Source organism: Molossus molossus, unplaced genomic scaffold, assembly GCF_014108415.1.
Source record: "Molossus molossus isolate mMolMol1 unplaced genomic scaffold, mMolMol1.p scaffold_m16_p_2, whole genome shotgun sequence".
NCBI lineage: Eukaryota > Metazoa > Chordata > Mammalia > Chiroptera > Molossidae > Molossus > Molossus molossus.
The window spans coordinates 75,537,717-75,556,972 of NW_023425355.1; the positions used below are offsets into that span (position 1 = coordinate 75,537,717).

The 19,256-nt window shown below is 42.9% G+C and overlaps 1 protein-coding gene across 1 annotated transcript; it reads right to left on the reverse strand.

The window, feature by feature from the left end:
• Positions 1–7,178: 7,178 nt before the first annotated feature.
• LOC118635349 (A disintegrin and metalloproteinase with thrombospondin motifs 4-like) lies at positions 7,179–8,835 on the reverse strand. The gene is given in 2 exon segments (XM_036270079.1): positions 7,179–8,088; positions 8,687–8,835. Coding segments are annotated over 2 exon segments (1,059 nt in total).
• Positions 8,836–19,256: the final 10,421 nt, after the last annotated feature.

Sequence of the window (19,256 nt, forward strand, 5' to 3'; positions counted from 1 at the left end):
TTAAAGCAAGAAGTTGTTAGTGTTAAATCTTTCAAAAACCAAGGCAGCTTCTTTTACTCTCAGAAGACTCCTAATCTCAGACCCAGAACTTTCCAGCTCCCCTTTAATTTGAACTACTTCTCCAAAGGCCCACTGCTATAAACAGGCTAGAAACCAGAGATGAGTCCCGACAGCAGTATTGCAGGAAGGAAATGGAATCCAATCAAATCTTTTTTGAACCTGGATTGGATTCCCTCTTTTGCAGGGACTGCCCAACTTTTAAGAATCCCTGCTAGAGGCAGCTCTGCATTACTCTGTTGCTGTACAGAAGAAAGGGCAAACGCAAATAACCAGTGCCCTGAGCTAAATTCAAATTCTCTGAGTTAATACCAGGACAGGAAGGACAAGGTACCTAGTATAAAACATCTATAGGCACAGAAGTTGAGAAAGGGTTACATTTAACACTTAATGTGTTTTCTTGCTAGTTAATACATTGGCTTTGGAATAGGAGAGTACAAGAAAAGGAAACAATTCCCAAACATTTCTGCGGCTTGGTCAGTGTATGAGGAGCATGGACTTAGGCTTTCATTTGTAAACTAGGATCTTCCCTAACATTTACCTCCCTGCCCCAGGCCCAGGAATTCTGGGCTGGGGTTACCCAAGAGGATCACAATTCCAGTAGCATTTCCCCCAATGAGTTTGGTTTCACCTACCTTAGAAATGGAGATTCAATGGGCCTGGTGGTGAGAAACAAACAAGATCTCACCATGGACCAAAATCTTAAATAGACCTGTTGTTATGAGTGCCAGCAGTCACGCGCTCCTGAGGGGAGGGAGGAAGCTTCTTGGTCTTATCATCACCATGTGTTTCTGAGATTTGCAAGAGTCTGGATCTGTGACAAAGCACCCCCAACTCCCTAAGCCCCTCTTGGTTTCAAGGGCTCTAGGCAGGAAAAGAAAATATTCCAAAGTGATTGCAGAGGTCAGTGAACCCTGTGTGGTTCATATCAGACTGTTTGGAGGAATGGTAAGTCACAGGGTCTATACTGCAGCTATTTTTAGTGACATCAAATTCCTTACCCAAGTTCTCTTGCTTCCAACTTGTTCTAAGTGTAGGAGACCAGCTGTGGTCAGATCATCTTACTGGACCAAGGCTCTGTCAAGGCAAATGGACAAAACCAGGGAGGTGGAGCAATGAACTGGTGAGTGCTGGTGATGTAGCTGTTTTTACTCTCTTAGACATCTCCAGAGGGAGTGGATATTCCCCTCCAACCTGTTAGAAACTGGAAATGTTGGTGACAATAGGGGAAAAACTGAGAAGTTGGCAGTCCTTCCCCTTTCTCCCCCAATTGCTCCAACAATCAATCTCTCTCTCTCTCTCTCTCTCTCTCTCTCTCTCTCTCTCTCTCTCTCTCACACACACACACACACACACACACACACACACACACACACGCCAGGTTCTGCAAGCCAAACCCAGATTGTGGTCTGACTAGTTAGAAAGGTCTAGAAAAGAAAGAGCGTCATCATCCAGGAGTCAGGCCAGGGGTGAAAGTATGAGGAGGACTGGTGTCTAGTCACTTTGCAGCTGTCATTTATTTTTCTAAGAGGTAGTTTTAATGGGGAAGAAAATTCATTTATTTTGTTTCATTTTGGTTCCAAAACTTTATTAGAGATGTTACTTCAGAAGAAGACAGCTCTCTGGGATTCTGAGAGTGGTAATTGCCTTCCCCAGATTTATCTAGTTAAGTGTTCTTACAAACTGAGGGACAAGACCCATCAGACAGTAGTGAAATCTATTTAGTGGGCTGTGATCACCATTTAATATTGAAAGGAAATTAAATTAATAAAGTGGAGTACACTATAACAGAATAGAACAGAATACAATACAGTTATGTAGAATAGAAGAGACTGGAATAGAATACAATACAATAAATAGAATACAGTGCACTGTATACAGTCAAGGTGTGCATTGTTCTGTAAAACTTTTGTTTTTTCTATGTATATGCGTACTTAATCATCACACAAAATGTATTTCTCACTGTTGGTCATCACAAATTTTTACTTTTCTGTAAATACACTGATCTAGATTATTTGGTAGAAAATCCCTTGGGCAACCCCCAATTTTATAAGTACTACTTCTATCACTTCTTTGGGGGGAATTTCATTTTATGGCAGGCACTATTCTAAGTGTTTAATATTTATATTTTTATGTAATAGTTATCACAGACTTCTGAGGTAAATTTATTCAAGTTCTGTAGAAGAAGCAGTAAGGCTCAGTATTAAGTTCAAGCATCTAATAAGGGGAAGAGTTGAGGTATGAACCTAGGCCTATTTGTCTCCAAAACTTATCTTAATAATAGCTCTAGACCATTCCCTTCTTTAGTTAGTCAATGCACAGTTAAATTCATTAGTTAAACATATATAAAAATCCTGTCTGTGCTGGTAGCTTTGTAAAAAGTAAGATGAGAATGTTTAGAAAAATAATTTCAGATTCATAGAAATGTCTAATAACCTCTGATTAAAAAGATGGTTAAATTGGAGTTACTTGCCTCTTTGACTCAGAACCCCATGCCCCAAATCTACCTTTAAGATCCTCTCATGGCCATCTGAAAAAATCAGCTGGAAGAATGATTTCAAGGTGCTAGATTTTCATGGTCTTACCCCTCTGTTTGTTTCCATTCTATTCCACACAGAAATCTTGTACCAGGGAGCATTTGGTTTTTGTCTTTTTATAGTTTAAGCTAAATCAGTTCAACCACTTTTGAGTTGAGGGGGGAAAATCATACTTCTTCCACTTCCAAAATAAGCTCCTCTTTTGGCATACAGAAAGCTTAGAAAAAACTGAAACTTTAAAGATTCCCACTTCACATATGTGTACTTTTAGGTCCTCATTACTTTCAATTAAAAACAAAAAAAACCTCCTAGTTATTTGATAATTTTGCAAACTCCTATGTTCTGTTGTCATTTTTATAATTCCCATAGCACACACCCTGCAGGCATGCCCAGTGTCTGTCTTAAAGACCTGAGATATTGGCCTTAACAAGTGACACCTTGTGGAAAGTGCTTGTGGTATAGGAAGGTAAAGACTAATGACAACCTCCTGCAAAGGCCCCATGCATAGCCTCCACTGAAGTATAGGTTAGATAAAAATGCTTATAGAGAAGGCCTCCTTTTATTTCCTGGCTGCCTACGTGGCCCGGAGTAATATTGCATGGCTGCTGGCTTAAGAATAGGATTCTCTCCAAACCAGGGAAGGCTGAAACTTGACCTCACTGGCTATTAACTTCTCTGTAGTAGTTCTTGGCCACTCATCAAAGCTTCTCTGAACTCTTTGTTTGAAATGAAAACTTATTGCCTCATAAATACATACAGACTTTCTAGACAAGTTCTTCATTGTCACTAGTGACCTGACCAGACGCTGGGGCCACATGTGCTGTCAGGAGTCCAGCCCAAATCTCAGCTCTCCTACAAAGGGGCCAAGCAACTTCCTGGCTGGGCTTCTCTCTTAGGGGCATACATTCACCCCCACCTGTAGCTACATCCTTCTACCTCTTTTCTAAACAGAAACAGTTGTCTCATTCCTCCTGGTCTCCAGGCTATTCTATATTTGCTGGGATGGAATAGGATACTGCAGGCTTGCCCCAGCCAAAGCAGGGCTGACTAGTCTAAAGGGAGCCTTGGAGCTCCCCACCCCCAGGCATGCTTCTAGCCCTGACTGTTCTAATTGCCACATTCAAGGAAGCACAAAGGACAAAGAAAAGGGTTCTACTTCTCAACGTTACCACTCTGCCTGAAGCTTCTATGAACAAAAGATACTTAATAATAGAACCCTTCCTCTGGTATTTATAGTACCAATTGCTCAGAGCGGTTTTATGCTTTATTTTAAAAATTCCAGCCTCTGTCACAACCTCCCCAGGAACTGTAGCAGAAGGCCAGTATTAGCTGCTCCACTCTGAAGACCAGGAGACTGAGGGGTCAATGAAGAGAGACTATTTCAAGGACAGACAACAAAGGCCACTAAGAAATGAAAGCTCAACCAAGTGTTGAACCAGGCAGATGAGGCTGTGGTCCTTCATTTCTTCACACATTTATGGACACTAATTGAATTCTGAATCTTTTCTAGGCACCACACTGGGCACTAAGAAAACAGCAAGGAACAAGTTTATGGCCTCCTCTTTCTTCAATAAAGAAATGTAAAGGAATTGAAAAAGAAGGAAGAACATAACGATTGAAAGACATTTGAGAAACATAACCAAATGCAATGCATGGACCTTGTTTGGACTCTGAATCAAACATAAAAATGTAAGAACATATTTGTGAAGTAATAGGGGTAATTTTAATATGGATTGCATATTTGATAGTTAAGAAATTGTTACTTTTTTAGATATGACAAATTACAGTGATAAAATTACCTTACCATTTATAAACATGTTGAAGCACTTATAAATTAAACTATATGATGTTTAAAATTGGTTTTAAGTAAAGCATGATTGATTAGAGGAAATGGGTAGGGATATAGATTAAATATGAATACCTTTGAGTGATGATTATTGTAGCTGGGTAATGGGTTAAGGGCAATTATAGTCTAGTGGAAAGAGACCTATTTACAATAATTCCAACCAAAATTCCAGAATTGAGTCTTATTGAACTGAATTGGCACCGTGGCTAAGAGATTGGGATTCAACAGTAGGACAGTGGACTAAAAACAGGGGCCAATTTGTGTTGTGGCAGAAATTTGGTCAGCGAGAAGAGACAGACTGCACACACTTGGAGGATTAGAAAAGGACTGTTTAATGCACACTGGTGCTGTCCCAGTAGAGTCACCTCCAAAGGCTAAGCCCTGAGCCCAGGTTCCAGCCACCTTTTATGCATGATAAACCTCCAGGTATTTGGGGCTGTCTAGTTCTACTGTAGTTTAGGTGGTTGACGGATGTAAGGGAATTACAAAACCAGGGGCAGGATCTCTGCACTGCCTAAGGGGCTACACCTGGCTTGCCTTCTCATTCCAGCCTCTTGATTCTCAAGCCGCTCCCAGCAGACTTAGAAAACATCTTGGACAGGAGTTCCCGTAGTGAGGAAGAGGGAGGACAATCTCTCTGACTGCTTCCTGCTGAATAGGGTAATTGAAGAGGAGGGATGCAGCAACTAGAGTTCTTCACTGAGAGTAATTGGGGGTCCTTTTTGAAGCATCATTTGGAGTTTTATTGTTTCTAAGCAAGAGGAAATGAAATGGGTTAGCATGTTGAGAATACAAGGGCCAAACAGGAGCACTATAAAAACCATTAAGAGAGGACCACCTAATGGGAGTACCCAAGATGCCCAGTTTCATATGTTACTCCAGGAACTCCAAGATTCCGATAATTCCTGTCTTTTGTAATTTGTTCCTTTAACTGCTGGGCCATGTCTCTAATTATTCCTGATTGATTAACACAAAAGCAACATTTCTCATTTAAGAAGAGGCTTATTCCTCCCTTTTCAGCAATCAGTAGGTCTAATCCCCTTCTATTTTGTAATACTACTGCTAAGGAGTCTACTTGATCCTGTAAGTCTACTAAGGATACAGAATTCAGTGCTGGGATCAGTCCAGCAGGTGATGACCATTCATTCTATTGGCAGAGTCCTCAGGCACTTGCCATAGACTGATCAGCAGGTTTCACTGCCCTCTTAAGGGTGACCTGCAGAGGACTGTTCTAGCTGGTGATCACTCTCCAGGTAGGTTGGTTGTCACGTGGCAGGTGAGCTGCCTTCACCCATGAGTGGTGGATCCAGGTATTCAGACCTGCAACCTTGAGAGCTGTGGGAGTGGTTAGTATAACTAAATATACTAATAGTATAACTAATATACTTCCAGATTGGTTTGAAGGATTCCTTTTTTCAGTCTTTTATCCAGACTTGGTCCCCTGGTCTGTGGGGGTGTACAGTTATTTCCAGGAAAATGGGTATTCTATCAGTTATCCACTTATGTACCTCAAGAATGGTTTTTCCTAGTCCTTGTAGCTGTTTTTTGATTTCCAACTTCCCAGGTTCTTTTATAACTGCTTTGAATTTTATCAGTGAGGGGGGGGGGTCTTCTGTATAAGATTTCAAAAGGGAAGAACCCTGTATTTGCTTGAGAGGTACAATGCACTTGCAGAAGAGCTAGGGGCAGTATATCAGTCCAGGGCAGGTTGGTTTCTTGATATAGTTTTGCCATGGTCTGCTTAAGGGTCCGATTCATGCATTCTACTTTCCCTGAGCTCTAGGGCCAGTAGGCTGTGTGCAAATTCCATTGGATGCCTAGAATTTTACCTACCTGCTGTACTATTTTTGCTACAAAGGCTGGCCCTTTGTCTGATCCTATAGTCAATAGCATTCCATATCTTGGGGTGATGTCTCTCAGTAGAGCTTGGGTTACTTCTCTTGCCTTTTCTGTACATATGGGTTAAGCTTCAACCCAGCCCGATGAAACCCAACCCAACCCAGTACAGATGAAAACCAGGAGATATTTATTTCCTCTAATGGGTCCTTTTTCCGAGGAGTCTACCTTTAGATCTTCAAAGGGTGCTTGGTTACAGTGCTGAATCCTGGAGAGCCCAGTGGGGCCTTGTCTGGCATTGTTTTGAGCACAGAGGAGACAGCTTTGGGAGACCAAGGCACAGAGGGATGGAAGTTGAACAATCAGGTAGTACCAGCTTAATAGGGCTTCTAGGGCGGTTTTTCCCAGATGGGTGAGTTCATGTTGTTGGAGGACTAACCGATGGGCTAATTGTTCTGGCATGTAGATTCTGTGGTCTGGGAGGATCCATCATCCTTCCTTTGTTACATTCTCCCCTTCCTGTTGTGCCTATTCTCCTTCCTGGGCCATGAATTTTGGGGTTTCAAGTAGTTCTGGAGTCAGCATGATTTTTGGTGGGGCTATCTGTTCTCTTGCAGCTTGTTTAGCTGCAGGGTCTACCTGACAATTTCCTTCTGACACTGAGTCTCTTCCCTTTTGGTGTGCCTTGCAGTGGATGACTGTTACCTCTCTTGGTTTCCAGACCACCTCCAGCAACTTTAGGATTTCACCTTGGTTTTTTATTCCTCCCCCACCCCTTGCAGTAAGGAGCCCTCTTTCCTTGTATATAGACCCATGTATATGTAGGGTGGCAAAGGCATAGCACAAGTTAGTATATATGTTGCCCACTTATTCTTGCTGAGTTCTAATGCCCTCACCAGGGCCTATAGTTTTGTGTCATAGTCTTTGCCAGGGAAAATTACAGGCAGGTACAGGGGAGCCTCTGGCTTGTCTAAGAGACAGTGCCCAAACCCATTGTATAGGTAGAGACCCCACACAGGTCCTGACGAGTCAAAGTGATCTGGGTCTGTGTCCTCAGGTGTGTTGAGTCCTCTCTGCCAAGCACAGAAGCTGTGCAGGGTCTGGGCAGCACTGGGTCCCACCTGGGGCCCTTCCTCTCCTGGCACTTGAACCACTAGCCAAGTCACCACCAAGCTGACAGGGTTGCAGATACTCGGGTGCTTTAAGGTCTTGGCTGTGGCTGCCATGAGTGTGAGCAGGTATTGCTTCAACCCTGCACCATGAAATGCTGCCATCTTGTCTTCTGCCACCACCAGGGTCTCTACAAATCTACTCAGGAAAGCAAAGCACCTGGCTCTTTGGGGACTGTGCCTGGGGTTCCCAGGAGGAGTCTTGATGCCGCACATGGGGCCCTGGCTGCTGGTGGGACTCTTCCAGCATAGGATGTGAGCCGCAGGCCCCCCTTCAGAGTTAGAGGTGCCTCCCTCCAGTGGCTGGATGTGGAGTTTGGTCCCCTGATACTGCAGCACCCCTAACAGGGCTCCCTCAACCCAGTGCAGAGATGCCACCAACTCTGGATCTTTATTGATGGTGCCAGTAAGGTAGGTGCCTGGCTCTGCCCCACCCAGCAGCTCAGGAACCTGGCCCAGGTACTGTGCTGTCAGCCTCTCAACCTGGACACCCAGGTCTTGCTCCAGCTCTAGCAGCAGTATCTCCCCAAAGGCAGGCAAATGGTACCACAGCCTAGCAGGAATTTCCAAACCAGGCAGGATGCTGCCCTTGAATTTCTCAGGAAACACGATCTCCTCCTCCCAGGGGAGGGAGCTAGCCAGCCTTCTACAACCAGGTCAATTTCTTTTGAAAGGTAAGCTGCTAGTTTCTGCCAAGGCCCAAATTCCTGGGTTAGGACTCCCAGGGCTATTCTGTTGTTTTCATGCATGAACAGGTTGAAGTCCAGTGATACGTTCGGGAGTCCTAAGGCTGGTGCCTTCATGAGCTTGGTCTTTATAGTTGTAAATGCTTTCTCTTGATTGGGGCCCCAGACAAGGGGCACCTTTTCTTCTCCTTCCAGGGCCTCTTATAAGAGTTTTTCCAGGACTAAAAATGTGGCTATCCATATTCAACAGAAATCTGCTGCTCCCAGAAATTTTCAAATCTGTTGACGGGAAGTGGGATTCGGAATAGCGCAGACTGCGTTTCCTTTTGGATCTTAGCATTTGTTTCCCTTGGGTGATCTTGAAACCTAAGTCTGGCTGGTAGTGGCTGGGTAGAGCAGAAGTTCCTGGTTTTTGTTGCTGGCACTCATTTTTTCCACCTCCTGCATTCCCCGACTGGGGACTGGGCTCACAATCTAGGCATGTGCCCTGACTGGGAATTAAACTGGTGACCTCTTGGTTCATGTGTTGACCCTCAACCACTAAGCCACACCAGCTGGGCTGTGGTCAGGCGGGAGGTCAGCAATAGCAGGAGCAGCCACACCATCCCAGGGAAAGTCACAGTGGGGAACAGCAGATGCGGTTGGGCTTCCCACAGCCAGCTGCCGCTCTAGCCCCTCTTAGGATGTGGGTGTAGCTGGGACATGGCAGGGTGCTAAAGCTGGGAGGGACTGAGGCCGTCTGGGCACCATGTCCTTCACACCCTGGCTTTGTGGAAAGCTCCTCTCTTCAGTCTGGGGCTCGGACTAGCACCAGGGTCAGAGGCAGAGTGTCAGAGGGGCTAGGGACCTTCAGACGAGATGGAAAAAACTTGCCCCTTGGGAGAGTTGCCTAGGGGTCCAGCTCCTGCAAACCATCCTCTCCTGCATCTCTGTCTCTCCCTGCCTCTGTCTCCCACATCTTCTCTGGTGTCTCTCTGTCAATCCTAAACTCTGGCTTTGCCTCTGTACATTTGTCTGTCTCTCTCCTGCCCTTTCCCGTCTCTGTGTCTGCAGGTCTCCCTGAGTGTTCCTCATCAGTTAAGACCTCTCATGCCCAGGCTTCTATGTTTAGATGTCCAGCTGGTGCCTGGGTCTGGAGCCACTTTCTGGCTTCTGTGACAATCCGCTACAGTTGACCCAGGTAGGGGGATTAGTCTGGAAGACTGCTTCTCTTTCTTGTAGGGTCCTGTCAAGGCCCATTCTCTGTGGACCCCTTGTCTCTTGCAGTAATTGCATTGCTGCTGGGGGTTTTGGTCCCTGGGTTGCTGACCTGAGACATCTTCCCACTGGCTCCAGCAACCCTGACTCCAGTGGCACAGTGGCTGGTTGTGGAGGTGAGGCAAATGGAGGTGGGCTGTTAGGCAGGTGAGGTTCTCTATCCTTAGGTAGTGGGGTGTATGGAAGTGGCAGTGAAAGGGCCTTTTCTGAATCCCCTTATAATATAGGAGACCCCTTAATTCACCATAAAGCCTTCCTTTCACCTTGTGCCACAAGGATCTTACACTGTTTCTGACTAGTAACACATAATTGAACCCAAGGAGGCCTGATTTGTGCTATTTTCAACCACTGGTCTATGTTGGAAAATTTGTCTGATGGCTGGAGTCTCTGGTGACTACCCTGTACCTGGCCTGGACCGTGGGAACATCAAGGGTGCCTTCAGACGGTTATTCCACACCAAAGGTGGGCCATTCTAATTCACACAGGGTGTTCAATTTTATGGGGGTCAATTTGACCTCATAATCTCCTAAGAACCCCTTTATAAAATGCTTTATTATACTTTCCAGAACAGTGGGTTTAGAGGAACTTGCCCCCATAATGATATCTAACCTCCCAGCGAACAGTGTTGCAAGACAAACAGGAGGAAACTCTCGCTTCATCCACCTGGCTGCTCCCCTTGTGGGGATTTAGGCGCCTCTTGGCATTGGCCGGTCGGTATAAATCCCTGACTTGGATCAGGTTCACTGGTGGAGACAAATGTCCTCATGAATCTGATACTGCCCTTAGCTGTATGAGGTCGCCACAGATGTGTAGGTTGGGACTCACACAGGCTTTGTAACAGGTGTTGTGGGGCATGGTCACTCACACACACAATCACACCGAATTTAAATTTCCACCCAGGACTTCCCTATCCTGTGCGGCATCTGTGCTGCCTGGGAAGTGATCAAGCTCCCCTTCAACCTTAGAGGCAAGCCTGAACTTTGTCCTAGGTCCCCGGGGATACTTACCAATCCAATGTCCTGGCAGGTTTTTCTAACCTCCCTGGTGTCTGTTTGAGCACAGCTGTGGTCGAGTACAGTTGGGCCCAGCAAGGGTCAGGGTCCAGTGAAATCACCGGTGGCATGCCTCCCCTTTCATTGCGGGGCCCAAAATTAGTGGCTCCTTCCTGCTGGCTTCCTACAAAGATGGCTCAAGGGGCCAGTGGCTGTAGGCTTCTTGGCTAATGTGCCAAAATGTTGTGGTAGAAAGTTGGTCGGTAGGAAGAGACAGACTGCATGCACTCGGTGAATTAGAAAAGGGCTGTTTAATGCACACAGGTGCTGTCCCAGTGGAGTCACCTCCAAAGGATGAGCCCTGAGCCCAGGTTCCAGCCACCTTTTATGCATGATAAACCTCTGAGCATCTGGAGGCTTTCTAGTTCCACTGTAGTTTAGGTGGTTGGCGGATGTAAGGGCATTACAAAGCCAGGGGTGGGTTCTCTGCACTGCCTAAGGGGCAGCACCTGGCTTGCCTTCTCACTTGTAGCTCATTTAAAAATGAGTAGCTTCAGAAGATGGGGAAATGAATTCTGGGTAAGAAGAAACAAGTCTAGTGCACTGGAGGAGAAGACTGTGAAAAATAATGTAATAGATTAAATATAGGGTCTCTCTGACACCCTCTGGTTCAAGCCTGCTTTGTTCCCATGGCCTTCGGGTTAATAGCTTCTGCTTAAACTTGCATATAAATATGCTAATCATTAGAGGGATTCTGATTGTGGCTTAAAGAGAAAAGAGAAGTGTGTACTGTTTATTGAAGATTTGCAAAAACCTTGTGGGCTCACATCAACTTCCACACTCTTCCTCAAACCCCTGTGGGCACTTAGATGTCTTTGCTTGTCAATTACCTCTTGCCCCTCCCATTTCCCCTTCCCTTCACATAAAAGAAGCTTGAATTATGTACTTTCTTTATATGGATTTGAGGTACAGCTAGATTTCCTATCTTCTTGGGTAGTGCCTTCTTCATTTCTTTTTTTTTTAAATTTATTAAATTATTTTTGTTACAGCTGTTTATCCTTTTTCCCCCATAGACATGCTCCTGCTGATCCCATGCTCCCCCTCCCCCCCCAGCATTGTTGTCTATGTCCATTGGTTATGCTTATATGCATATAAATTATTTGGTTTATCTCTTTCTTCCTCACAGCCCCCCTCCTCTGAGGTTTGTCAGGCTGAAGCCTACTTCTTTCTATATTACTGGGTCCGTTTTATTCATCAGCTTATTTTGTTCATTACATTCCACAAATAAGTGAGATAAGTCTGATTGGTTTATCTTGTTTAGTATAACACTCTCCAGATCCCTCCTTGTCTTCACAAAGGATAAAAGATCTTTCATTCTTAAAGTTGCATAGTATTTCATTGTGTATACATACCACAGCTTTTTTATCCACTCATCTATTGATGGACACTTGGGCTATTTCCAGATCTTAGCAATAGTAAATAGTGCTGCTATGAGCACAGAGGTACATATATTCTTTCTGATTTATTTTTCAGGCTTCTTAGGATATATTCCTAGAAGTAGGATCACTGGGTCAAATGCAGGATAAATTTTTAATTTTTTGTGAAAACACCATATTGTTTTCCATAGTGGCTGTGCCAGTCTGCATTCCCACCAGCAGTGTACTAGAGTCCCCTTTTCTCCACACAATCACCAGTACTTATTGTTTGATAATTTGTTGATGTCAGCCATTCTGGCAGGTGTGAGGTGATACCTCATAGTTGTTTTAATTTGCATCTCTCTGATGAATAGTGACATTGAGCATTTTTTCGTATGTCTCTTGGCTATTTGTATGTGCTGTTTGGAGAGGTGTCTGTTTATGTCCTCTGTCCATTTTTTAATTGGATCGTTTGTCTTCCTTTTGTTAAGTTGCATGAGTACTCTATATATTTTGGAAATAAACCCCTTATCTGATGTATCATTGGCAATTATGCTCTCCCATATAGTGAGTTACCTTTCCATTTTGATGCTTGTTTCTTTTGCTGTACAGAGCGTTTTAGTTTGATGTAGTCCCGTGTATTAATTTTTCCTTTGTTTCTCTTGCCTTAGGCATTGCATCAGTGAAAATTCTGAAGCGTGTGATGTCTGAAATTTTGTTGCTTACATTTTCTTCTAGGATTTTTATGGATTTGCTACTTACATTTAAGTCTTTTATCTATTTTGAGTTTATTCTTATATATAGTGTAAGTTGGTGGTCTAGTTTCATTTTTTTGCATGTATCTGCCCAACTTTCCTAAAACCATTTATTAAAGAGGTTGCCTTTACTCTGTTGTATACTCTTGCCACTTTTGTCAAATATTAATTGAGCATAATGTCTTGGGTCAATTTCTGGGTTCTCTGTTCTGTTCCATTGATTTATATGCCTGTTCTTGTTGTGCCAGTACTAGGCTGTTTTGATTACAATAGCTTTGTAGTATAACCTGATATCTGGTATTGTGATCCCTTCTACTTTGTTCTGTTTTTCAAGCTTGCTGGGGCTATTTGGGGTTGTTTTTGTTCCATGTAAACTTTTGGATTATTTGTTTTAGATCTGTGAAATATGTCATTGGTATTTTATCCTCACCTGAGGATATTTTTTCCATTCTTTGTACAGATAGAGAGGGAGGGAGAGAGAGGAAGGGAGAGAGAGAGAGAAACATCGACGTGAAGGGACACATCGAGTGGCTGCCACCCGCACGACCAACCAGGGCCGGGGACAAACTGCAACCGAAGTACGTGCCCTTAGCGGGAACCGAACCCGGGTCTCTCCAGACCGCAGGCCAACGCTCTAACCGCTGAGCCAAACCGGCCAGGGCTGTCATTGGTATTTTAATGGGCATTGCACTGATTCTATAGTTTGCTTTGGGTAGTATGGACATTTTAATGATGTTAATTCTTCCAAGGGCAGTGCTTTCTTCATCAATAAATATTTTCTTACTCCAAACTCTGATGTTTTGAGTTTTGGCCTTTTGAAGCATCAGGCCCACAGACCAGTAACAGTAATACCCCCAAAAACTCTCAAGGGAAAGTAGCCCAGGTAGAAGATGAAACTGCAATGGATGAAGTTGGGGGAGGGTTTTTGGAGTATAGAAAGGGAACTTTTTGAAACCACTAGGATGGTTTTCAGAGATTTTTGCCTTGTGTTTGAAGTAGTGACAGAATTCTTCACAGGATTGAAGAAAAATGCTCTTCTGTTGGGCCAGTTAAAAAAAAAGAGCTTCAACATGGTCAGATGTTGGGGAGCTGCAAAACACATGTACTTTGGTCAAAATAAGTGCTTTTAATATTTTGTTGTTTGTTGATTGTTTCCTTAGTTCTTCTGTCAGATCACTCTTAGTTCAACTTGCCTTACAAATCTCAACAATTATAAAGGCCAACATGATTAATACTGTATAACAGAGGTCCTGGAGCCTGTCATACCAGAAAAGAGCTCCTATACCACAATTCATAATCTAGCTCCTCTGATTATGAGTAAAAGAGAGTGGAAATGAGAAACTGAAAAGCTGCTTATGAGCCTGTTGAAATCACTCCATTTCTTTGAGCTTTAGTAGTTGTTTTTCCTTTCATCTGTAAAATGTAGATAATAATAAGAAATTTGAAAATATTTAGCACCTTACCTGGTTCATGGTAGACCCTCAAAAATTACCATTTCTTCTGTTCTACTCCTCTGTACTCCAATGTGACATGGAAAGACAAAATGTTTTCCTAAAAGCATCTGTTAACTCATAGCCAGAAATCCTGAAAACATAGCTAAACCAGTCTATCTGTCCGCACTACTATAACCCTTGGGGTCACTGGGAATTTCCTGATAGCCTGTTCCCTCTTAATTTATGAGGGAGTGGAAATAGTCATATCCTGCCTTGCCCTGGAATCTGGGGATGTTACTGGTCTACTCATTCTAATCATCCTACTTTAACAATGGATTGAGAGATTCATAGTATTTCTAAAACTCTAGTGAGCCTTAGAAGTCATCTGATCTAATTATCCCTGCCATTTACAGATAAGGAGATTGAGGCCCAGAAGGGAAAGGAGTTGGCTCAAGGCCACACAGTATCTTAGGGGCAGAATCAGGAGTAGACATTAGGGCAATCAATAACTCATAGTTTCCTTTCATTTCCCAAAGTGAAATTTAATTTTCAAAAGTAATGTGATAACAACATAGCCAAGAGGATAACTTGACCTTTTCTTGTTTCCTATGGACTCTATTTTTTTTTTTTTATCCTCACCCGAGGACATTTTTCCATTTTTTGTTCAGATAGAGCGGGAGGGAGAGAGAGGAAGAGAGAGAGAGGAAGAGAGAGAGAGAGAAACATCGATGTCGATGTGAAGGGACACATCGAGTGGCTGCCACCCGCACGACCAACCAGGGCCGGGGACAAACTGCAACCGAGGTACGTGCCCTTAGCAGGAACCGAACCCGGGTCTCTCTGTACCACAGGCCAACCGCTGAGCCAAACCGGCCAGGGCTCTTTTTTTTTTTTTTTGCCTCTTCTATCACACACGTTAGTCTGCCTGGTCTCATTTTCCCACGTGTATTTTATGACCAACCCCTTAAAGCATTTGGAACCCCTTAGGGTTCCTATAAGATGTGATCCCTGCTTAGATCAGGAAGCATGTTTTTCCCTTGGAAAATCTTTCCTGAAAGGATTTCAACGTATTTTCTTGTAGGACTCCTAGAAGTCTCTAGCCACGTATAGATTCCCAATTCTAACAGGGTAATGACATGGGCTGGAGGTGCTGTGTTAGGCCCAGGGGAAAATACCTTCATCACCCCAACTAATCTCTTAGATTAATTTCTAGGATTTGTATTAGTTTCCTAGGGTTCCTAAAATGAAATACCATAAACTGGGTGACAAAAAACAACAGAAATGCATTCTCTCATTATTCTGCAAGCAAGATGTCTGAAATCACACTGGCCGATTTGGCTCAGTAGTTAGAGCTTCCGCCCACAGACCGGAGAGTCCCGGGTTCAGTTCCTGCTAAGGGCACATACCTCGGTTGCAGTTTGCCCCTGGCCCCGGTTGGGGTCATGTGGGTGGCAACCACTAGATGTGTCTCTTTCACATCGATGTTTCTCTCTCTCACTCTCTCCTTCTCTCCCTCTCAATCTATCTGAAGATAAATAAAAAAAAAAAAATTGTTCTCTGGTGAGGATTTAAAAAAAAAAAGAAGTCTGAAATCAAAGTGTGGACAGGAATGGTTCCTTCTAGAGGCTCTGACGGAGTATCCATTCACTGACTTTTTCTAAGCTTCTGGGGGTTGCCAGCAACCCTTGTCATTCATTGGATCATATGGTATCACTCCAATTTCTGCTGCTATCTTATTTTTTTATCTCTCCTAATTTTATTTTTTTAATTAGAGCTTACATTCAATATTACTTTGTATTAGTTGCAGGTATACAGTCTGCTGCTATCTTCATATCTCCTTCTCTGTCTCTCTCTGTGTCAAATCTTTCTCTCTTTTCTCTTAGGAGGACACTTACCACTAGATTGAGGGCCCATTCATATAATTTAGGATAATCTTGAGATGCTTAATTTTATTATATCAGCAAAAACCCCTTTATACAAATAAGATAACATTCCCAGTTTCTGGTAATTAGAACATGGACATTTTTTTGAGGGTCCACCATTCAATTCACTACAGGTCTTATTTCTATGACTAAAGTCCAGCTTTTTCAATCCTAGAGATTTGTTTTTTTTAATGATGTCTCTATTTTTGAGTAAAGAAGAATAAACATGTATTTGTTAAAAATTGGTGCCAGACACAGTGCTGGGGTTATATAAACATTACCTCACCTAATCTTCATGATAGTTGTAGAGGACAGATGCTATGATCATCTTTATTTTGCAGAGGAGGCTCAGAATACTTCAATAATTAACCCCAGGTCATACAGCTAGTAAGTGAAGTTGCATTCAAACTCATCTCTGCTTAATTCTGAAATTTAATTTACTGAGTGCTGACCCAGGGCAAGGCATTCTTCTAAGTGCTTTAAAAATGAAAACACATCTAACATTTCTGATAACCCTAATGACCAAAAAAGTTAAGTACATTATTTTTATTATTATTATTTTTAATTCTCACCCAGGGATATTTTTCTATTTATGTTCAGATAGAGTGGGAGGGAGATAAATGGAGAGAGAGAAGCATCAATGTGAGAGAGACACATCGACTGGTTGCCTCCTGTATATGACCCCAACCAGGGTTGCTGACAAACTGCAACTGAGGTACGTGCCCTTGGCTGGAATTGAACCTGAGACTCACTGGTCTGTGGGCTGACACTCTAACCACAGAGCCAAATGGGCCAGGGCTAAGTACATTATTAATAACCCCTCCTCTCCCTGAGGCACAGAGAAATTTGGTAACTTTATTTAGTAATAAGGCTAAAATATAAAGTCCTGTAAGATTAGAAATTAAGAATTTAGAACATCTACCACATCAGGCACTTAGTGTTTTTTGTTTTTGTTTTTGTTTTTTTCACATGGAATCTTCCCTGGGAAATTGCAAAACAGATGTTAATATTCTCTTTTATAAATGGAAAATCGAGGCTCAAAAGGATAAAATTGCTTTCACATGCATGATGGAAGTGGGATACAAACCCAGATCTTTGCAATTGGCCAGCTGTGTTCTTTCCATTACCCCTCACTGCCTCCCAGAGTTGTCATGAAGATATGTAGACATGATGTGTGTGACTGGGACTCACTTTGAAAAAAAATTGAACTGTCATTTGACCCAGTGATCCCACTTCTAGGAATAAGAAGCCTGAAATATCAATCAGAAAGAATATATGTACCCCTATGTTCATAGCAGCACTATTTACAATAGCTAAGATCTGGAAACAGCCCAAGTGTCCATCAGTAGACGAGTGGATAAAAAAGCTGTGGTACATGTACACAATGGAGTACTACGCAGCTGTGAGAAAGAAAGATCTCTTATCCTTTGAGATGACATGGAGGGCCCTGGATAGTATTATGCTAAGTGAAACAAGCCAAGTAGAGAAAGACAAATATCACGTGATCTCACTTATTTGTAGAATATAATGAACTAAACAAACTGGTGAACAAAATTGACCCAGAGACACAGAGGTAGGGTATAGACTGACAAACCTCAGAAGAGGGGTGGTTGGAGGTGAAGAGGTAAATCACAGAGCTTATATGCATATATGCGTAACCAATGAACATAGACAACAAGGCTGGGGATGGCGTGGAGCGTGTCAATGGGGAAAAAAGGAGAAACATCTGAAACAAAAACAAATTAATAAAAATAATTTAAAAAAAAAGAAGATGGGTCTTATGGAAAATTAAGTAATTATCTGTATACTTATAGTACTCCTTCTCTTCACCCTCATAATTGCCATTGTTTTCCTCATCATCCAAGTACTATTGTAGTTGCCCAACCAGAAAAGTCCAAGTCCAGGGTTTGCAATACCCAGGGGTGCTACTGACTTGCATAGCTCTGATATAATCCTGACAATTTAAGAAAAAAAATTACATAATCTGAGGGAAAAAGGATGAGTTGGCATAAAGCACACAGTTCAATCACATTGTACTCACGCATGGAGTGTCTAATTAAGCATTAAGTGTGTGCCTCCTGATGATGGTTAAAAAGAGGGTCAGGGCAGAAGCACTCACCCTCTGCATATATAAGGAACTAAGAAAGTAGAATATAGAATCTCAACAGGGCCACAGGTCTCCAGGGGCTTTTCAAGGTAAACCCAGCTCTTATCTTATCAAGGCTGGGGCAGAGCCAGGGATTGGGGAAGGCTGGAGTTGATGACATCAGAAATGCAGCCAACTTACACACTTGAGATCAAGGGCAGCAGGAATCCAAATACACAGAGCGCATGCCCAAAAATACCAGCTCTATCTCCTGCTTTCCTCGTGTTTCATTTTGAATGATACAGTCAGGCTTGAACCTTCAATTTGGTTGACTCCGTCTTCAATTTCAAATCTTGTTGGACTAGGACCTGCATAGTGGTACTTGTTCAGCACCCAGAAGTCTCATCTGGTGCTATGCTTGTGGTCCCCAACTTTCTTTTGCGCTATAACTATATGACTCTAGGAAGCACCTCACCTCCCATCCCTGCTGTAGCCATGGAAGTAGGTCTAAATAGTGCTCATAAGCTATAAGCCTAGCCAATCTACATTCATTTCTGGTGGTCTTTAAGTTAGAACTGGAGAAGAAGACCCTCTTTGTTCTCTCATCAATGGCCTTGAAATATGTGAGCTTGAGGTTGCCCTGTGATCAGGTTTCTCATTGCAGGGAGAACACCAGCCTCCAACAGGAAATAATATAACTGACACATAAAGAAAAGAGAGGTGAGAGGAGGAAAGAATGCCTAAAAGCATTCCCCTTTCTGCTTTCCAGCTATCACCAAAATCAACTCCATTCTTGTCTGTCCCTTGGCTTGATTACTGAAGCCAATACATTCTTTCCTTTTTTTGTTTGTTTGTTTGTTTCAGCTTAATTGAATTGTGTTTCTGTAATTTTCTGCGAAACAGTTCTTACTCTCCACCTACCAGTAAGTCTTAATTATCCTATGTAGTCCATATCATTGAGTGCCTAAGAACATTTATCTGAGGTAGCTAGCCCCATATTGCAGGTGAAGGTGCTGAGCCACAGAGAATTCAAGTGAATTGTTTGAAGTCCTGCATCATCATTTGTTTATTCTTTCATACACTCCTATCACAGTTTTCTTGAGTGCCCAATATGAACCAGGCACTGATGGTGATTTTAGCAGTACAGTGGGCTAAAAGATGGCCCCAAACACATGTCCACATCATAATCCCTGGAACTCATAAATATCACCTTATATGGAAAAAGTTATGATTAAGGTAAGGATCTTGGGAGAAAGAGTTTACTC